This window comes from Amblyraja radiata, chromosome 9, assembly GCF_010909765.2.
Source record: "Amblyraja radiata isolate CabotCenter1 chromosome 9, sAmbRad1.1.pri, whole genome shotgun sequence".
In the NCBI taxonomy this organism is placed as follows: domain Eukaryota; kingdom Metazoa; phylum Chordata; class Chondrichthyes; order Rajiformes; family Rajidae; genus Amblyraja; species Amblyraja radiata.
The window spans coordinates 28,529,895-28,548,475 of NC_045964.1; the positions used below are offsets into that span (position 1 = coordinate 28,529,895).

An 18,581-nucleotide genomic window follows, 5' to 3' on the forward strand; every position below is an offset into this window, starting at 1 on the left:
GGGAGAGAGGAGGCAGGGGAGAGAGGAGGCAGGGGAGAGAGGAGGCGGGGGGAGAGAGGAGGCGGGGGGAGAGAGGAGGAGGGGGGAGAGGAGTGGGGGAGAGATGGGGGAGAGAGGAGGGGGGAGAGAGGAGGGGGAGAACGGAGGGGGGGAGAACAATAGACAACAGGTGCAGGAGTAGGCCATTTGGCCCTTCGAGCCAGCACCGCCATTCAATGTGATCCTGGCTGATCATCCCCAATCAGTACCCCGTTCCTGCCTTCTCCCCATATTTTTGACTCCGCTATTTTTAAGAGCCCTATCTAGCTCTCTCTTGAAAGCATCCAGAGAACCTGCCTCCACCCTCCTCTGAGGCAGAGAATTCCACAGACTCACCACTCTCTGTGAGGAAAAAGTTCCTCGTCTCCGTTCTAAATGGCTTACTCCTTATTCTTAAACTGTGGCCCCTAGTTCTGGACTCCCCCAACACCGGGAACATGTTTCCTGCCTCTAGTGTGTCCAAGCCCTTAACAATCTTATATGTTTCAATGAGATACCCTCTCATCCTTCTAAACTCCAGAGTGTACAAGCCCAGCTGCTCCATTCTCTCAGCATATGACAGTCCCGCCATCCCGGGAATTAACCTTGTAAACCTACGCTGCACTCCCTCAATTGCAAGAATGTCCTTCCTCAAATTAGGGGACCAAAACTGCACACAATACTCCAGGCGTGGTCTCACTAGGGCTCTGTAGGCTCACTAGGGCTCTAGGGGAGAGAGGAGGGTGGGGGGGAGAGAGCAGGAGGGGTAAAAAGAGGAGGAGGGGGAGAGGAGGGAGGGGGAGATGGAGAGGCTCCTGGGCCCATGGCGAGCGGGCTGCTGGGCCCACGGCGAGCGGCGACCAAATGACTGCGAGTCGGGGGGTGACGCAAATCGCAGCGCGTGGAAAACAGTGCGCACAGGCCGCGCAAGCAGACCCATTGTGACGTCATGAGCTCATTTATTTTCCAAGTAATTTGAAATTTTTTAACATTTTCATAAATAACTCGAGAAATAATGCATGAAATTTTCAGATAAGGCGATTTTTGATTTTTTCACAGCGTAAATCTCTATCGGAATATGTAACAATTTCACCGTTAGATCGTCGTGTTTTCGAGATGTGAATCGCACACGAACATCACACAAATAAATACACATCCAAGACCAGTTTTATAAGTATAGAGATATGGAAAGGAAAGGTTTAGAGGCCTATAGGCCAATTGCAGGCAAATGGGACGAGCACATAATGGCGACTGTCAGCATGGACAAGGTGGGCTGAAGGATCTGTTCCTGTGCTGTACAGCTCTATGATTCTTCCTCCTCCCAGAGGAGATATTTCTCATTAACCTTGCAAATTTCCTTTTTCAAATTAAACAGCTCAGATCATCTTTTACTCCCAGATTTCCAAATTTGACATTATATATTAGTTATATATGGACATCATTGCAAGATTTCCAGAAAATATTACAATGATTTCAAATCCATGAATATATATTTTAGCACTGTCTCATCTCGCAGACAAATTACCTATTCACATGACAAGGTTTGCTCCAAACCAATGGGAAGCATTTGTAAGTAACAATCTCTTGTGCGGGACCGATCAAATGCCAAAACTGCACATTTGCAATTGTCATTGATCCTCAGACCTCCACCATCTCAAAGCATGGAGGAAAGGACTATATTGGTTCATTTATACATGATCTAACTTTCACAACATGCTAACAACTCTCGACCCTTGGTTATACTTTTCCAAGTACTCCCTTAATCTTTTCCTGATGATAGATGATGGCAGGTTTTACTGCCAACTGACTTACCTATTCAATTGACAAGGTTACTTGAACCTTAATTATTTATTTGTTCTTCCTTTCTTAGCACCAATGTTATAATTAGTAAAATAAATAGTAAACAAAAGTTCTCAGAAAAAGCACCTTCCCTTATTCTGTTTATTTTATACATGAAATTACATTTTTAAAATAAGGCTCAAAAAGGCTGGCAGCATCATCAAGGACCCACACCATCCTGGCCACACACTCATCTTCCTGCTACCTTCAGGTAGAAGGTACATGAGCCTGAGGACTGCAACATCCAGGTTCAGGAGTAGCTGCTTCCCCACAGCCATCAGGCTATTAAAATCAACTGAAACAAAACTCTGAACATTAATAGACCATTATCTGTTTATTTATTCATGTGGGTATATATTTATATAATGGTATATGGACACACTGATCTGTTCTGTATTCATGCCTACCATTTCTGTTGTGCTGAAGCAAAGCAAGAATTTCATTGTCCTATCTGGGACACATGACAATAAACTCTCTTGAATCTTGATAATTAAATATTCAGATTACGAATAATTTGGTCACAAAGAATGGAAAAAAGCAAGATATTTTAGACAAACACATTTTAGATTTTATTTACAATTTAGTAAAAAATATCTGGATTTTGAAAGCTCCAATTATCTGGTATTTGTTTGTAGAATTTGGTTACAACTACTCATATGACCAACATATGACCAACAATCAAACATCAAGGCAATCTTTCATTCCTACCCCTGGCTGTGAGAACCTGTTTCCTTTTCATGCTTCTGCAGAACTCATATTACCTAAATACAACTACATCCATTCTTCCACTCTTGTTCAGCAATATATTTAAATGTTAGAGACAAGGCACAAACATTTTTAACCATGTTCAGTCAGAACTGGTGACTGGATGATCCATGATAGTCGACTCACAAAATCCCACCACTAGAGAAGCCAATCTTTAGCCAACATGCTTTGCTGTTGTGGTATCAAGAAATACTGAGAATAATGAATACAACATGAATACAACCCAATAATTGGGTTAACGTGGGAGAGTCTTGGACTTGAGGGCACAGCCTCAGAATAAAAGGGCGTACCTTTAGAAAGGAGTTGAGGAGGATTTTCTTTAGCCAGAGGGAGGTGAATGTGTGGAATTCATTGCCAGCCAACGGTGGAGGCCAAGTCTTTGGGTATTTTTAAAGCAGAGATTGAGGTTTAGTTTTTAAGTTTAGTTTAGTGATACAGCGCAGAAACAGGCACTTCAGCCCACCGAGTCCGCGCCGACTAGCGATCCCCGCACACTTACACTATCCTACGCACACCAGGGACAATTTACAATTATACCAAGCCAATTAACCTACAAACCTGAACGTCTTTGGAGTGTGGAAGGAAACCAAAGATCCCAGAGAAAAGCCATAAAGGTCACAGGGAAAACGTACAAACTCCGTACAGCAAGCACCGTGTAGTCAGGATCGAACCCGGGTCTCTGGCGCGAAAAGGCAGCAACTCTACTGCTGTGCCACGGTGCCACCCCTAGTAGTGGTGCTCCTAATGTAGTAGTTCTAGAGTGGTAAGTGTGTCAAAGGTTATGGGGAGAAGGCAGGAGAATGGGTTTGAGAGGGAACGATAATCAGCCATGATTGAATGGCAGAGTAAACAATGGGACGAAAGGCTTAAATTTCCTCCTATGACTTATGAACATCAAAGACTGGGGGACAAGAAAACATTTGGCTGTAGCACTTAAGACTTGTTTTCAGAATTAACCACACTATTCCAGCACAGTTGCATCACTTGAATGTTCCTAACATTATGGAATATGGGGAATTTTCCTTAACATTAAGGGATATGGGGAAAAAGCCAGAACGGGTACTGATTTTGGATGCAGCCAGGATCACATGGAGTGGCGGTGGTGGCTCGAAGGGCCAAATAGCCTACTCCTGCACGTATTTTCTATGTTAAACTGTCCAGACTTGTCTTGTTTACAAAATGTAGGCACATTAAATCTTACTAATTACTGTTCAATTCTTCTTCTTTGTATCATCACCAAGAATTGGAAGGGATCATCAACAGGCAATCAGACAGCATTTACACTCTAATTACCTGCTCACTGTACCTATTCAAGATGGGTTTTACTTGAACAACTTGAGTCTAGACCGTCAACATTAGTCCAAACATGAATCAAAATGCCAAGCCCCAGATGGAGGGGAGAGCGATTCTTCTTTACATGACGGCAGCATTTGTTTTACAATAGCGTCAAGAACTGTAGTGAAACTGATGTCAATGGACATCAAAGGAAAAGCACCACAATGTTTGAAGTTTTGCCTCAGAATAGAAAATCATTGTGGAACAAAAAAACAGAATGCTGGAAGAAATCAGCACATTGAACTCCATCCAAGCTTACTTCAAACCAATCTCACCCTTGGCATCAACTGCGCAGACAACAAGGGTCCCATTGCAGGCTGGCGCACAAACTTCTACCTTACGGAGTGCAGCCATCAGATTTTTGACATCCACTCATAAGTCCCTCTGGATATTAAAAGATCACCCGGCTACCATCTCCAAGATCTCATCACATCACAATCTCACTTCCATCCAGAATGCTCGCTTTGATCTTTTATTTTGGATCCATAAATCGGACTGCCTTGATCAGCCCATTGTTTCTTGTCTGTTCTTGCCCTACTGAACTCATTCCATTATATCTGGTCTCCATCTTGTTTCCCCTCCAGGTTTTGTCTATTTAAATCTGGAACACCTCTCGTGATCTCCAAACATTTTGACAATTTCCAGTTCTCTGGTCCCAAATAGTTTAAGTTTACCATGAATACCCAGTTCCTATACACCTCCATCACCCATTAGGATGGCCTTGGGGCCCTCTGTTTATTAACAACATCTCATATTCTGCTTGAGTGGCTTACGACACAACATAATAAAATTTTAATTCATGTAATTAATCCAATTTCATGTAACCCACAGCTCATGTCACACACACACTTACTTGCACACCTACCTTTCTCCTCCCTTTGTTCATCCCTTTCATTCTCTCCTCCCATCTGTTCCATCTGCCTATCATCCCCCTACCCATCTGGTTCCACCGAAAATCTACCAGCCTCTATCCTATTCCCCATTTTATTGCTATCATCTGGCAATCTTTCCTGCTCACAACTGATACAGGATTTCAACACAAAATAATGACTTACACCTTTTACCTCCACAGATGCTCCCTGTGACCAATCATTGGGTTCTTAAAGCATTCTGTGTTTTGTTCTGGATTCCAGTATCTACTGTTTCTTTTATATTCAGAAAATTGTTGTGGATGTTGAAAGGTGATCATTGCTGCAAGAGTTTCTCAGAGGAATGTCAAAGGCATTGATGCGTTTCCACCTGCACAAAAAAGGCTTATTTTCATCAAGTGGGGATGTTCATCAAAGAATATATAATATTCAATGAAATATGCAACTTCTCGCCAAATGTCTGCATGCGGGAAGAATAGAAATCATGCAGGTATTTTTTGAGGCATCAAAGTGCCAAACAATGACCAACTCCAACAAGAGAAAATATATTACCTGTGCTTGATAGTTAGTGGCTTTACAATTGCCAAAGATCCCAAGGTTAAAATCCTAGTTAGACACAAAATGCTGGAGTAACTCAGCAGGACAGGCAGCATCTCTGGGGAGAAGGAATGGGTGATATTTCGGGTCGAGACCCGTCTTCAGACCGTTAACATCCTAGTGGTCATCATTGGCCCGTACTTCAATTGGACCAGTCACATCAATATTGTGACGAGAAGAGTAGGGATTCTGTGGTGATTAATGATCTCCTGACATTCCAAATGCTTTCTGTTACCTACAAAGCACCACGTGTGTGATGGAACACCTTATTGACAAGAGGAATGCAGCGTAAATATGAAAGAAGCTCAGCACTACTCAGAAAGAGCAGCCTTCTTAATTAGTACCCTATTAATAACACAGAGTATTTAATCCTTTCATTAGCAGCACATCATTGCTGCTGTGTGCTCAACGTACTCACAACACAGCAGTTACTCAGCTGGGTTACTACCAGCAACAGCGCCCAGACTGGCAACCCTTACCATCAAAAAGGAAATGCAGCAAATAAATGGGAGTATCATCACTTGCAGCTTCCCAACAGGACACATGCCATCCTGACTTGGAAACATACGCCATTCTACCAATCTAAATCTTGTGACTCCCTACTTAATAGGACTGAGGGATCTTCTGCCAGAGATCGCAAGGACAGCAACAGTACAAGAATGTAGCTTTTCAAAGGCAATCAAGGATGGGGAATATATGTTGCGATGGGAAATGAAAGTAATAATATTCATTTTTAACAGATTAATTGCAGAATGAAAGGGAAACATCTCACTTTATGAGAACAAACAATTGGCAACCACAAAGAGCAGTTGTGCCGAACTGTGAAGCTGCATAAACGTGAATACGAAAAGGATGCTGATGGGCGTTAAAGCCCTGTCCCACGGTACGAGTTCATTCCAAGAGCTCTCCTGAGTTTAAAAAATATCAAACTCGTGGTAAGCATGGAGAATGAACGTAGCGGGTACGGTCGGAGCTCGGGGACGTCTCTTAGCGCTAACGGCAGGTAAGCACGGGAAGACTCGTGAAGATTTTTCAAGATGATGAAAAATGTCCAAGAGAGCCCCGAGTACCGACGAGTGGCCATTACCGTAAATCTCCGAGTTCGAATCAGGGCAAACTCGGGAGAACTCTTGGAACTCGTACCGTGGGACAGGGCTTTTAGATGAGGGATTGGCAGAAGCTCTTAAGGGATATAAATAATTGTGCTACTCTTAGATAGAAAAGGGAATATTCTACATATTTTCACTGAACAATGTGGTTACTTTTATAACTGAAACAGCGAATAGGTCAACCTAAATATCAGCAAACACTCAATTTGCTTCATATATATTCTAACAGACTTCTTGGGGAAGTCTTAATCTTGGTTGAAATAAAACATAAAAGAGCTTTACACAGATTCAAATGTTTTCATTCATGCTTAAGTTCAGCTACTCATGAAAGTTCCCTGAAGCAACGAACACAGCATTATGCTACCAAGATGTTTTTAACAAGTCCAACAATATGCTAAAAACAATAATTTAAATATTGGCTAGTTGAGTATCAGGAGGGAATGCATTGCCTAAATCTCCATGGTCCTATAAATTTACTAACTGCTGTCCCAAGCTGTTAGCAAGCTGTTGTATTGTCCATCATTCAGTGATCACAGTTGTCTGAAAATTATCTTTTCAGAAACCCTTTATAGGATAATATGCATTAAGTTAACCATATCTGTCCGAACAATGATGAGCAGCATCTTGAGTGGAAAAAGTGAATTAAGTATCAATTAGAAATGGGAGGAGCTTGCTTAGAAGCAATTTACAAAGAAATATTAGCAGTTAGGTACCACACGCAAACACATAAAAGAATGGGCGTCGACAGTTCCAGGGCAGAAGGACAGAAATTAAAATCGTAGGAACTCATTTCAGATTATTGGTGGTGTAAACTGAATTCAATGCAGGTCACAGCATAATGAGGTAGAGATGGAAGGGGTGAATATTTAGAATTAAAAAAGCATAACATTGCCATTCAAAACAATCTAACAAATTTGATTACATTAAACATTCAATTCCAATTGACTGGCTATTATGTAGTATTACCAATAAAAAGATAATTGTTCAATACGGAATGTCCATTCTTCCCCAAAAGCTTTAAATAAATGAATTCTAATTATTTTGCCACAATTTACACATCAACATTGGAATTATTTAGAACAACTTTTTTTCATCCAGTCAAGAAACCTAAATATTATCTGTATACTCAAATTATTTCCGATTTCAACTGTGGGACACTGCATTATCTCAACCATGACTGTTTAAATAAAAAGATGCATAAGAATTCAACTGTTAGTCATATCATTTCCATCAATAAATTGTGCTCTTCTATTCCTGAAGAGTGAATCCTGGGTGAGGAGGCACTGTCAAAATTTGAAACAGTGAAATTTATGGTCTGGGTACATGAAGGAATGTGAAATTCTGAATCATTTCAACAAATGGTCGAAAATATCTCCACTATTTCTAGTTTCTCCATGCATTTAAAGTCTCTTATTTTGCACCTATTCCAGTAAAGCAAGAAAGCACCCTCCTTAAAGACTGTGCCCTTCCAAAGGGTTGGGACCTACAATGGCCATTATTTCAACACAAGTATGCACTGAAAGATTTCTGATGAAGAAAAGCTTGATTTATTTGGAGAGGAAGGTGGTACTGGTTAATGAGACTGTTAAAAGGAGATTCCGTTTTAAAACTGTAAAAGGAATTTGATTAAATCAATTAGGATAAACTGGCAAGGGGACTCAAATTTACGATCAGTGGCAAAGGAATAAGATTTTTTAAATAAAAAATATGCAGTTAATATGAGTACATATTTGAAAAGATTGTGAAATTCAGTATTATCATTTAAATGAGAAAGTTGGATACATATATTGAAATGGACAATTTTGCAAAGCGGGTGAGGCCTTGCAAAGGGAGTTAGGCAGAAGTAAAAAAGCACGACCTCCAAGGTGGTGATATTTGGATTACCACATGTGCTAGTGCGGGTAGAAATAGGAGAATAAACGAAACGAGTGACTAAAGAGCGGGTGCAGGGGCTTTAGGTATTTGAATCATATCTGGGGTAGGTGGGTGCTATATAAGGAGGGTGGAGGGGGTCCAATATTTTTGCAGGGAGGTTAGTTCACACTTCTCAGGATGGTTTAAACTAATTTGGCAGGGGAGTGGGAAGCATAGTAGCCATGCAGCAGGCGAGGAGAAAAATGTAGATGACAAATCAATCAAATCCAATATGCAGGGCAGGGTAGACAGTCAGGTTAGGGAGCATCTGAAGCCTGGCATGTTCAAGTGAATTTACATTAGAGTAATACAACATGGAAACAGACCCTTTGGCCAAGGCCGACCATGCCAACCAAGGTTCTCTGTCTAAACTAGTCCTTTTCCCCCCGCATTTTGCTCATATTCCTCTCAACCTTTCCTATCCACGTACCTGTCCAAATGTCTTAAATGTTGTTATTGTATCTGGCTCAACCACTTCCTCTGGCAGCTTGTTCCATACACACCACCCTCTGAATGAAAAGTTCCCCTCCGTTTCCTAGGTACATAGGGTGGCGAAGGTAGCACATGACATGCTTGCCTTCCTCTGATTTGAACATCATATTGCAACTTTACAAAATACTGTTTAAGCTACACTTGGAGTACTATGTGCAGTTCTGATTGCCACACAATAGGAAGCATGTGATTGTGTGGAGAATACAGAGGGAATTCACCACAATGTATTCAAGAAGGAACTGCAGATGCTGGAAGATCGAAGGTACACAAAAATGCTGGAGAAACTCAGCGGGTGCAGCAGCATCTATGGAGCGAAGGAAATAGGTGACGTTTCGGGCCGAAACCCTTCTTCACCACAATGTAGCCTGGATTGGAGGACTTTAATTATGGGGAGAGGTTGGATAATCTGGGTTTGTTTTGCCTAGTGCGTAGGAAGCCGATGGGTGACCTTAGAGGTATAAATAGGATTAGTGTAGATGACCAAAAAGATGGACGTGAACACTGTGGGCCAAAGTGTCCAAATCTATCTATCTATATTACTAAAAGTCTGATCTTGACCACTTCTTCTTGTTCTGTATATTGATTTTAGAAAAAACGCTGCCACTTACGGCTGTGATTTTTGGACATTTCTACTAAACTGTCAGTGACCTTAATGTGGTTTGAAAATATAATTTGGAAATGCTAAAGCTGTGTTGCCTTTGGTTTGGAAATGCTAAAGCTGTGTGGCCTAATTAAAGTTGCCTGGCCTAATTAAAGTTGTCTTGCCTTCTATATAATTAAAAGTCTAATCTTGACCACTTCCTGTTTGGCTTTATATTGATTTTAGAAAAAACGCTACCACGTGCGGCTGTGATCTTTGGCCATCTTACTCAGTCCACCTCCGCTCATCAGGTGCCGAGGATTTTTCCCATCGATGAAAATAAGTTATTAGTGTTTAAAAAATGTTGAGATTCTCTCTCCTGTCAATCACGCCATGAATGCCACGCCCCTTCTGGTGGGAGGGGGAGGGACTATAAAACCCAGAAGTGTGGGCGTGGCTCAGTCTCTGCAAGATGGAGGAGGGAGAGGTCACGACTCGCTATCTTTAGTGGCCTTGCACCCTGCTTGAAATGGTATGAAACTGCACTTGAATTTGGTGGCCTTGCACCCTGCTTGAAGTGGTAAGAAACTGCACTTGAATTTGGTGGCCTTGCACCGTTTGAAATAGAATTTCAAGGAATAGCCGTGAGTCAACTGCCAGCCCACCAGCCATGAGTGAGCTGCCAGCACAACAAGCTTGAGTGAGTGAGCCACCAGCCCAAGAATCCATTTGGCTCACAATGTCTATACTAACCCTCTGGAAACCAGTCCCTTCAGCCCACAACACCCATACTAGCGCTCCTGGAACTCGGCTTGGTTCTCATACTCGGCCCGGCCCTGGCTGTGGGCGGCCGAAGCACTCGTAGACCTGGGCCTCGCGGAGCCGGGCTCGCTGTGCAGAGGGCGGGGTGAGAGTGGCGGGTACCTGATTGATTAGTACCAGGGGTGCCGCACGATCCGGCCACCAGTCTGTCTGTTTTTACATGTTTTTTTTATTTTTAGTGCGTTTTAATAGTCTGTGTAAATGTTCTCCGGTTTGTTTTATGGGAGGGGAAGGAGGTCGGTGGAGACTTTTTTTCAGTTTCTTACCTTGCCGGAGATGCGATTATTTTCCGGGTCGCATCTCTAGTCGCACTGCGGCCAACCATCGATGGAGCTGAAGGCCTCCTCGGACTGATTTTGAGCCCCACCGCGGGACGCTGACTTAACATTGGTCGATCCCTTGCCTGGAATCGCTCCAACCGTGGCCTTATGACTTTGCATCGAGAGCTCCCAGCCTCGGGAGAGGCTAGTCGGGAGCTCCAACAACACAGATGCTCGTCGCGTGGTTCGATCGCCCAGCGCGGGGGAGCCAACATCCCCCCCCCCGATGCAGGAGCTGATCGACCCGATGCGGGGGGGCCAAAACGCCGCTGGCTACGGGAGTCAAGATCGTCCCGTCAACGCTCAAGGCCCCCGACAGTGGGAGAGCAAAGAAGGGAAGAGATTTGAACTTTTTTTTCGCCTTCCATCACAGTGAGGAATGTGGAGGAGTCACTGTGGCGGATGCTTATGTTAAAATGTATTTTGTGTGTTCCGTTGCTTTTTATTTGAATGACTGACTTGGCAAATGAAATTTCTCGTATGTTGCACAATATACTTGGCTAATAAAGTATTATTGTGATTGTGACTGAACAACCATCAATAAAATTATTAGTCCCTCTTGGGTCCTCAAGTTTTAAGAGGAAAATAATAAATACATTTTATTGCATTATAGAAACAAAAACTGAAGTAACTCAGCGAGACAGGCAGCATCTCTGGGTGTAAAGTGTCCCGCTGAGTTACTCCAGCATTTTTTAAACCAGCATCTGCAGTTCCTTCTTACACAATTTTTGTGCTGTCCTCTGTTGGCCAGTGGAGTTATTCAGAATTTTTAAACATAAATATACACTTCAGAAATTAATGTCATTTTGGGCATACTACATTTAATTATTTATGCCTATTGTGAAGCTGACAAAACATTCTTCCAACATATATTTTTGTGAAAATGGAGGGGTTAAAAACAACTTTTCACAATGTATTACAAAATTGTGTGTGTTGATTTAAAAAGGTTATATATAACTGATTTAATTCCCAATTACATTTTATCTCTTGCACAATGTTTACTTTTTTCTTTCACATAACAGGACCATCTTCACTGGCTGAATTTCACAACCTGACAAGTGACCTATTTTTATCTTACACTGTTTCTTCCTTCTCTTTGACACCTCTCATTTGTTCCATTTTGTCTTCCTTCGCTCTATAGTGGTATGTTCTTTCTTCTGCTATCATCTTTGCAACATTCTCTGAAAGTTACCTTTTCAGCTTTTGATATAGTATTTTCATCTTCTAACTTTGACTGTCTATTTAGAGGTGTGTATCACTTTGGCTGTCCATCCATGTGACTTGATTTACAAAAACTTTTACTGCAATTAGACCTTAAATATAGTGTGCAGTTTTGATCTCTTTGTCTTCGATATTCATTAGATAGAGGGAGCACAACAAAGGTTCATCAGATTGATTCTTAGGATGGTAAGGACAGGATGTAATGAAACACATTCTGGGCTCAAATACTTTATTCCTCCTCATTTCCTGATTAAATAGACTTTGCCTATACCAACTCTCAAGTTTATAAAATGATAAGTGATCTCATAGAAACATACAATATTTTTACACGGCTTGACAGATGCTGAAATAATGGTTCTTCTGGTTGGGGCGTCTAAAACCATGCTCCAGTCTCAAAATAATGTGTCAGACATTCAGGATAGAAATGATAAGACTTCTTCACACAAAGAATGGCGCATCTCTCAAAAAGAATGTGGAGGTTCGTCACTGTTTATTCATGACCGATCAATAGATTTTGAATATTAATGGGATCAAGGGAAAGGATGCGTGGAGGAAATTACTTTGAAGTAATACTTCAATTCTAATTTTACTGAATGGTAGAGCAGGTGAAAGGCATCAAATGCTTTTTTTCAGCTTCTATTTATTATGTCTGCTCACAACCAAATGCTTCTCTGCTTGTAAACTCAGCAGTGCCTTGTTTTCATAATGCATAGAAAATTGATTCTCACAAATTTAATTGAGTTTTTTGAAGGTGACCAAGAAGCCGTACACTTGGAACAGCTATAAATTCAAAGATTTTTCCAGGACTTTCAAGGTCCAAAAATCCAACTTTCAAGGACCAAAATCCAGCAAACATTGATGGTTTATCAGAGACTTGTATATAAATTGCTTGATACTGGTTGATTTGATTCTGTACCAAATAAAAGTAAGTAAGAAGGTTGGCTGGTCACCATCTCAGATTTGATTGAAAATCATGTTTTGCACACCTCTGGTACACAGCCGAAAAATCAACTTTCAACTCAAAGTTCCTTCAAAGTTATGAACCATTGATATCACTCGAATTATTGCCAAATGCCCATTGGTATTTGGTGTTGAGACCTTTTTTTCTGTTGTGTTACTTTTGTGCTCTGATGAACAGACACTAATTTTCAGGGAAATCTGAGAAGATGATCAGTCCATTTATTAGTCCAGGTTGCACAGAACGACACTAAACTACATAATAATTACACACAAGATGGTTAACTTATCTATATTCGTACTTCAATAGAGCACTGATGGTCCATTTTCTCATCTCTTAGTTGTTCAATCTGAAATCATGATAATGGAAAACTTTGCATTTCAACCAGTCCCTGCAAACCTGTACAAACCCTGCAAACCTGTATAGGTGACAAAGGCTAGATGTGAAAAGGGAGACAAAAGGGTATCGGATAAGGAGAGGTTTGAAATGTGAATGGAGGGTAGGATATGTATGAAAGGGATGGGGGATGGTGGAAATGGGAGTGCAGAGTTGGAGAAAGTATCAGCGTGACTAGGATGGTGAGAGATCGTGGGGAAAAGTGTGCACACAGGGTTGGGACGCGGGGACAGAGAAGTGGGGTAACAGTGCGATATTACATGAATTTGGTGAATTCAATGTTCATTTGTTGAGTTGCAAGTTACCCAAGCGGGATATGAAGTGCTGTTCTTCCAGTTTGCATGTGGCAGACCAAGCACAAATGTTCAGCGAAACAGTCCCTAGGCTGTGCGAAAAGGACTGCTGGAGCTTCCATTTGCTCACCATTTTAACTCCCTTTCCCATACAGAGATTTTTGACCTTGGCCTCCTCCATTGCCAGAGTGAGGTCATATCAAACTGGAGGAACAGCACCTCATGTTCCACTTGGGTAGCATACAATGCAAAGGTATGAACATTGAATTTTCCAATTTCAAATAATACTCCCTAAACCCCCTCCCTTTCCACTGCACCCAAAATCCAGTGCACACATTTATTCTACCAATCATCCCCTCGCCTGTCACTTGCCAGGCTTTGCCCCACCCTCACCCCTCTTCCTTTTTTATCTCCCCAGATTCTGCCTGACCCACTGAGTTCCCTTTATGTCTGAAAAGGCAAATTACAGGGTTTTTATTCCCCTTTACAAATGTAGCTTGTTAAGTACTTCTGGTGTTTTCTTGTTTTATCTTGTTCAAATTTGCTCCACCTGTTTCTTCAATCAAATGCATTACTTTTATTTTGCCTTTTCCTCTGGGCTAACTCACTAGCTGTGCCCATCAGCAGATTCTTATTGTTTCTTTCACAATATTTCCCCTCATTAACTGGTTGTTCTGCTGGGCCTTCCCTCATTCCCTTCCGAATTCCTCATCTTTTACTCATCTCTTCTGCTAAGTCTGCCAATGTGGCACTGACAAGATGCTGATGTGTCAGACAGGTTAAAGCGGTTTGCTGTTCCTTGGGTGAAGAAAAGTAGTCACTCATTTAGGTGAACGGAAACAAATCACCTCTCTGATCACCGCCAGAGTTAGATTGCAGTTGATTGAAGCTTGCTGTGTGGAGAATATCTCGGATGTTTGCCATTTTTAAAGTGCGAAACTGATTATAAATTACTCATGGGGCAATGATGTGAATTTTATTCAGGATCTTCTCTCCGAGTTAAGGTTATGTTACCTGTCTTTGCCTCTTACCTGGGGAATTGCTCCTTCAACATTTTCAGGCTCTGCCTGTTGGGCCGCAGCCGTTCCAGATACTTGGCTATCTCAGCATAGTCGGCCTTGCTCATGATCATTCCGGTAGCCTGAATCTCCCGCACCAGCACACAGGGCCTGCTCCAGCTCAAACCTTTCCCGCCGCGGAAGCTCCAGCCTTCAGCGGGGCAACAGCAACGCAACATCCGATTGACTCCGAAGACGCCGCTAATGTCAAGCACTGTACAGCAATCGGCGCTATCATTGGTCAGTCGACGAGCGCCCTTGGAGACAGGCCAGCAGACGGTCCATGGCAACCAGCAGCTGAGAGGATCCAGGACTCAGGATCATGAAACCATAGGATCTTTGATGAAACTGTCGTACGGGAACTTTTAAAAACATTTTTAAAAACTGTGGGATGTGTGAAACTGTACAGTTATACTGCGCCTTTTGCGATCTCGGGACGGTTTTTATAGCGTTAGTTTGGGGATCATTGCAATAATTATGTGACCCCATGGCATAGGCTATACCAGCGAAGCCCAGCAGCAAATCAAGGTGAACAGAAGTGAACGTCCTAATGCTCCTGTCCCACTTAGGAAACCTGAACGGAAACCTCTGGAGACTTTGCGCCCCACCCAAGGTTTCCGTGCGGTTCCCGGAGGTTTTTTGTCAGTCTCCCTACCTGCTTCCACTACCTGCAACCTCCGGCAACCACCTGCAACCTCCGGGAACCCCACGGAAACCTTGGGTGGGGCGCAAAGTCGCCAGAGGTTTCCGTTCAGGTTTCCTAAGTGGGACAGGGGCATTACTGATGAAGGGTAATTGCTCTAGGCGTTAACTCTGTTTCTCCCTCCATAGAATGTTGCCTCACCTGATAAATATTTCCAGCTTTTTCTGTGAAATTTCAAAAGGTTTGTGGTTTTTTGTTTTTCAAGGAGAGTATATATATTTGGATTGATTTCTTGCATTTCCTATGCTGTCTAATTGCAACAGTGGTTGTCCATTAATGCAATCCAGGAACTGCTCCGTTTCACTTGGAATTTTCATTACGAATAATGAAAGCTGGGTAACTTCTGCCATTCCCATCTTTAAACCCATCTTTCCTTTATTGCTCTATTACTATATCCATTTACATTTTACTGTTCCTCTGGAGAAAAGGAATAGGTGATGATTCGGGCTGGAATCCTTCTTCAGCCTCAAAGTTCCTTCTTCGGGTTCCGACCAGAAACATCTCTCATTTCTTTTCTCCAGATATGCTGCCTGGCCCACTGAGTTACTCCAGCATTTGGTGTCTATCTTCAGTATTAAACCAGCATCTGCAGCTCCTTCCTATAGAAGGTACTGTTATTCCTTTTTGCCATTTCATTGTTTCTACCCTTTAGCCAATCACAGACCTTGATTTTTGTTTTTCCTTCTTCCCTTCATTGCTCTCTGCTGCACTTAATTTCATCTAGTTTTGAAAAAAGATCACCATCCTAAAACTGTTTCTCCCTTGCAGATGCTGCCTGCGCTAATGAGTAGTTACACCATCATTTGCTATTAAGCCAATTAACACTCAATAAAGATTGCTGGGAGTCAATTTTAATCAAACTTGCAGGTTTGAGCTGGTCGTTCAGTTTACAACTTTTCCAACTTTTCATTGAAGTTAAGAGAAAGTAAATCAGACATCATATAAAATAACCTACTGCCCTAGGTTTAATAGTAGGCTTCTGTTGATTTATAATGATGGTGATCATTGGCTGTATGAACATTCCTCCATTGGCCACAACCTGTTCATAATTACTAATTAGCATAGGACAAAGAAACAAAAGGAAATGTTTAAATGGCATCTAAAAGACATGTGAACCTTGTAAATATTGCAGAGCATACGATGTATTGGAGATGTAAATTAGACAAGGATAATGGTTTAGTTTAATTTATTTTAGAGATTCAGCAAAGAAGTAGGCCCTTTGGCCCACCAAGTCCATGTCGACCATCGAATACCCATTCACACTAGTTGTATGTTCTCTCACTTTCTCATCCACTCTCTACACACTAGGGGTAGTTTATAAAGGCAAATTAACATACAAACCCGCACATCTTTGCGATTGAACACAAAGTGCTGGAGTAACTCTATGGGTCAGGCAGCATCTCTGGAGAACATGGATAGGTGATGTTTCGTGTCGGGACCTGTCTTCAGGTTCTACATCTTTGGGGTTGTTCGGTTTATAATATTGTTTGTGTAGCTATGACTGGCAAGATAAAACTGTATTTTTCAAGTGATCAATAAGAAAAAAGGGATAGTTATCTTCAGTCAGTAGATGACTGTAGGCAATTGTTAAGCACTGAGAACAGGTCATCTACTTCTCTATTTAGCCTTAAAGAAGGACCGTGCAATATCTGATGAACTTTCAAAAGAACGCAAAATACTTTAAAATAAATACTGCTGGAATTGTGATATAAAAATATAAATTATCAGTAGATCATTCCACAACTGTGCAGAAAGAGACTAATGGAGTTAACATTTCATATTGATCAGCTCTGATGAAAGATAAGAGCTTGAAACACTTGCTCTCTTTACACACATACGGCTCTATCTGCTTAATATTTATGCTTTTTGGTGCTGTGTGGATCTGCTCTGAAGGTGTATTATATAATTTTAAATGGAAAAAATTGAAGGGCTGCTAAGTTGTCAATGTTTGCTGGCTTCCAATTTGGTATGTTATCTGCAAATGTAGTGCTACTGCCATATTGAGAAGGATGTTAGAGTACATGAAGTTAGACACAAGTGCTGGAGAAACTCAGCGGGTGAGGCAGCATCTATGGAGCGAAGGAAATAGGCACCGTATCGGGCTGAAACCCTTCTTCAGACTGATGTAGGGTGGGGAAGAAGAAAGGAAGAGGATGAGCCAGAGGGCTGAGGGAGAGCTGAGAAGGGGAGGAGACAGCAAGGGCTACTGGAAATTATAGAAGTCGATGTTCAAGCCGCTGGGGTGCAGACTGCCCAAGCGGAATATGAGGTGCTACTCCATGGAGGAGGTCCAGGACAGAAAGGTCAGATTTGGAATGGGAGGGGGAGTTGAAGTGCTGAGCCACAAGGAGATCAGATTGGTTAATGCGGAGGTGTTCGGCGAAACGATCACCAAGCCTACGCTTGGTCTCACCGATGTAGATCAGCTAACATCTAGAGCAGCGGATGCAATAGATGAGGTTGGAGGAGGTGCAGGTGAACCTCTGTCGCACTTGGAACGACTGCTTGGGTTCTTGAATGGAGTCGAGGGGGGAGGTAAAGTGTAGCATCTCCTGGAAGGGAAGAATTGACCAGGGAGTTACGGAGGGAGCGGTCTTTGCAGAAAGCAGACGGGGGGGGGGGGGGGGGGGAGATAGGAAGATGTGGCGAGTGGTGGGGTCACGCTGGAGGTGGCGAAAATGATGGAGGACTATTTGTTGTATGTGACGGCTAGTGGGGTGGAAGGTGAGGACTAGGGGGACTCTGCCCTTGTTCCGAGTGAGGGGATGGGGAGAGAGAGTAGTGTTGTGGGGTATTGAAGAGACCCTGGTGAGAGCCTCATCTATAGTAGGGGAGGGGAACCCCCGTTCCCTGAAGAATGAGGACATTTCCGATGCCCTGGTGTGGAACACATCCTGGGAGCAGATGCGGCGTAGACGGAGGAATTGGGAGTAGGGGATGGAGTCCTTACAGGAAGCAGGGTGGGAAGAAGTGTATGGCCATGGGAGTCAGTGGGTTTTTTAATTTTATTTATTTATTATTATTAGAAGTTCAATAATATGGTACCGTAGATACCCAGTATATATTGACATGTTACATTTCATGTACAGCTTCTTATTTTTAATTTTTAATTTTAACAGTAAAAAGGAGACAGAAAGAGAATAGAAAAGAAATAGAGAGGTGTGTGATACCGAAAGGTGAGAAAAAGGAAAGGAGAAAAGAAAGAAAATTGAAAGAAAAGAAGAGGTAGAAAGCAGAAGAATAAAGGAGAGATAGCTATTTATTATTCTTGACCACCATTCACCCAATCCTG

General features: G+C 42.2%; 1 protein-coding gene across 2 annotated transcripts in view; it reads right to left on the reverse strand.

The window, feature by feature from the left end:
- The window catches only part of cdin1 (CDAN1 interacting nuclease 1), a 175,811-nt gene extending 161,043 nt beyond the window's left edge, over positions 1 to 14,768 (reverse strand). Inside the window, exon 1 of one of the 2 annotated variants that reach the window (XM_033026960.1) lies at positions 14,560 to 14,768. Coding sequence is in view for 1 of the 2 variants with exons in the window: in XM_033026959.1 (XP_032882850.1) it covers positions 14,560 to 14,660 (101 nt within the window). In the remaining variant the exon portion in view is untranslated. The remainder of the gene's footprint in view (positions 1 to 14,559) is intronic. The other variant, XM_033026959.1, reaches the window with a different exon arrangement.
- Between the last annotated feature and the right edge of the window lie 3,813 nt (positions 14,769 to 18,581).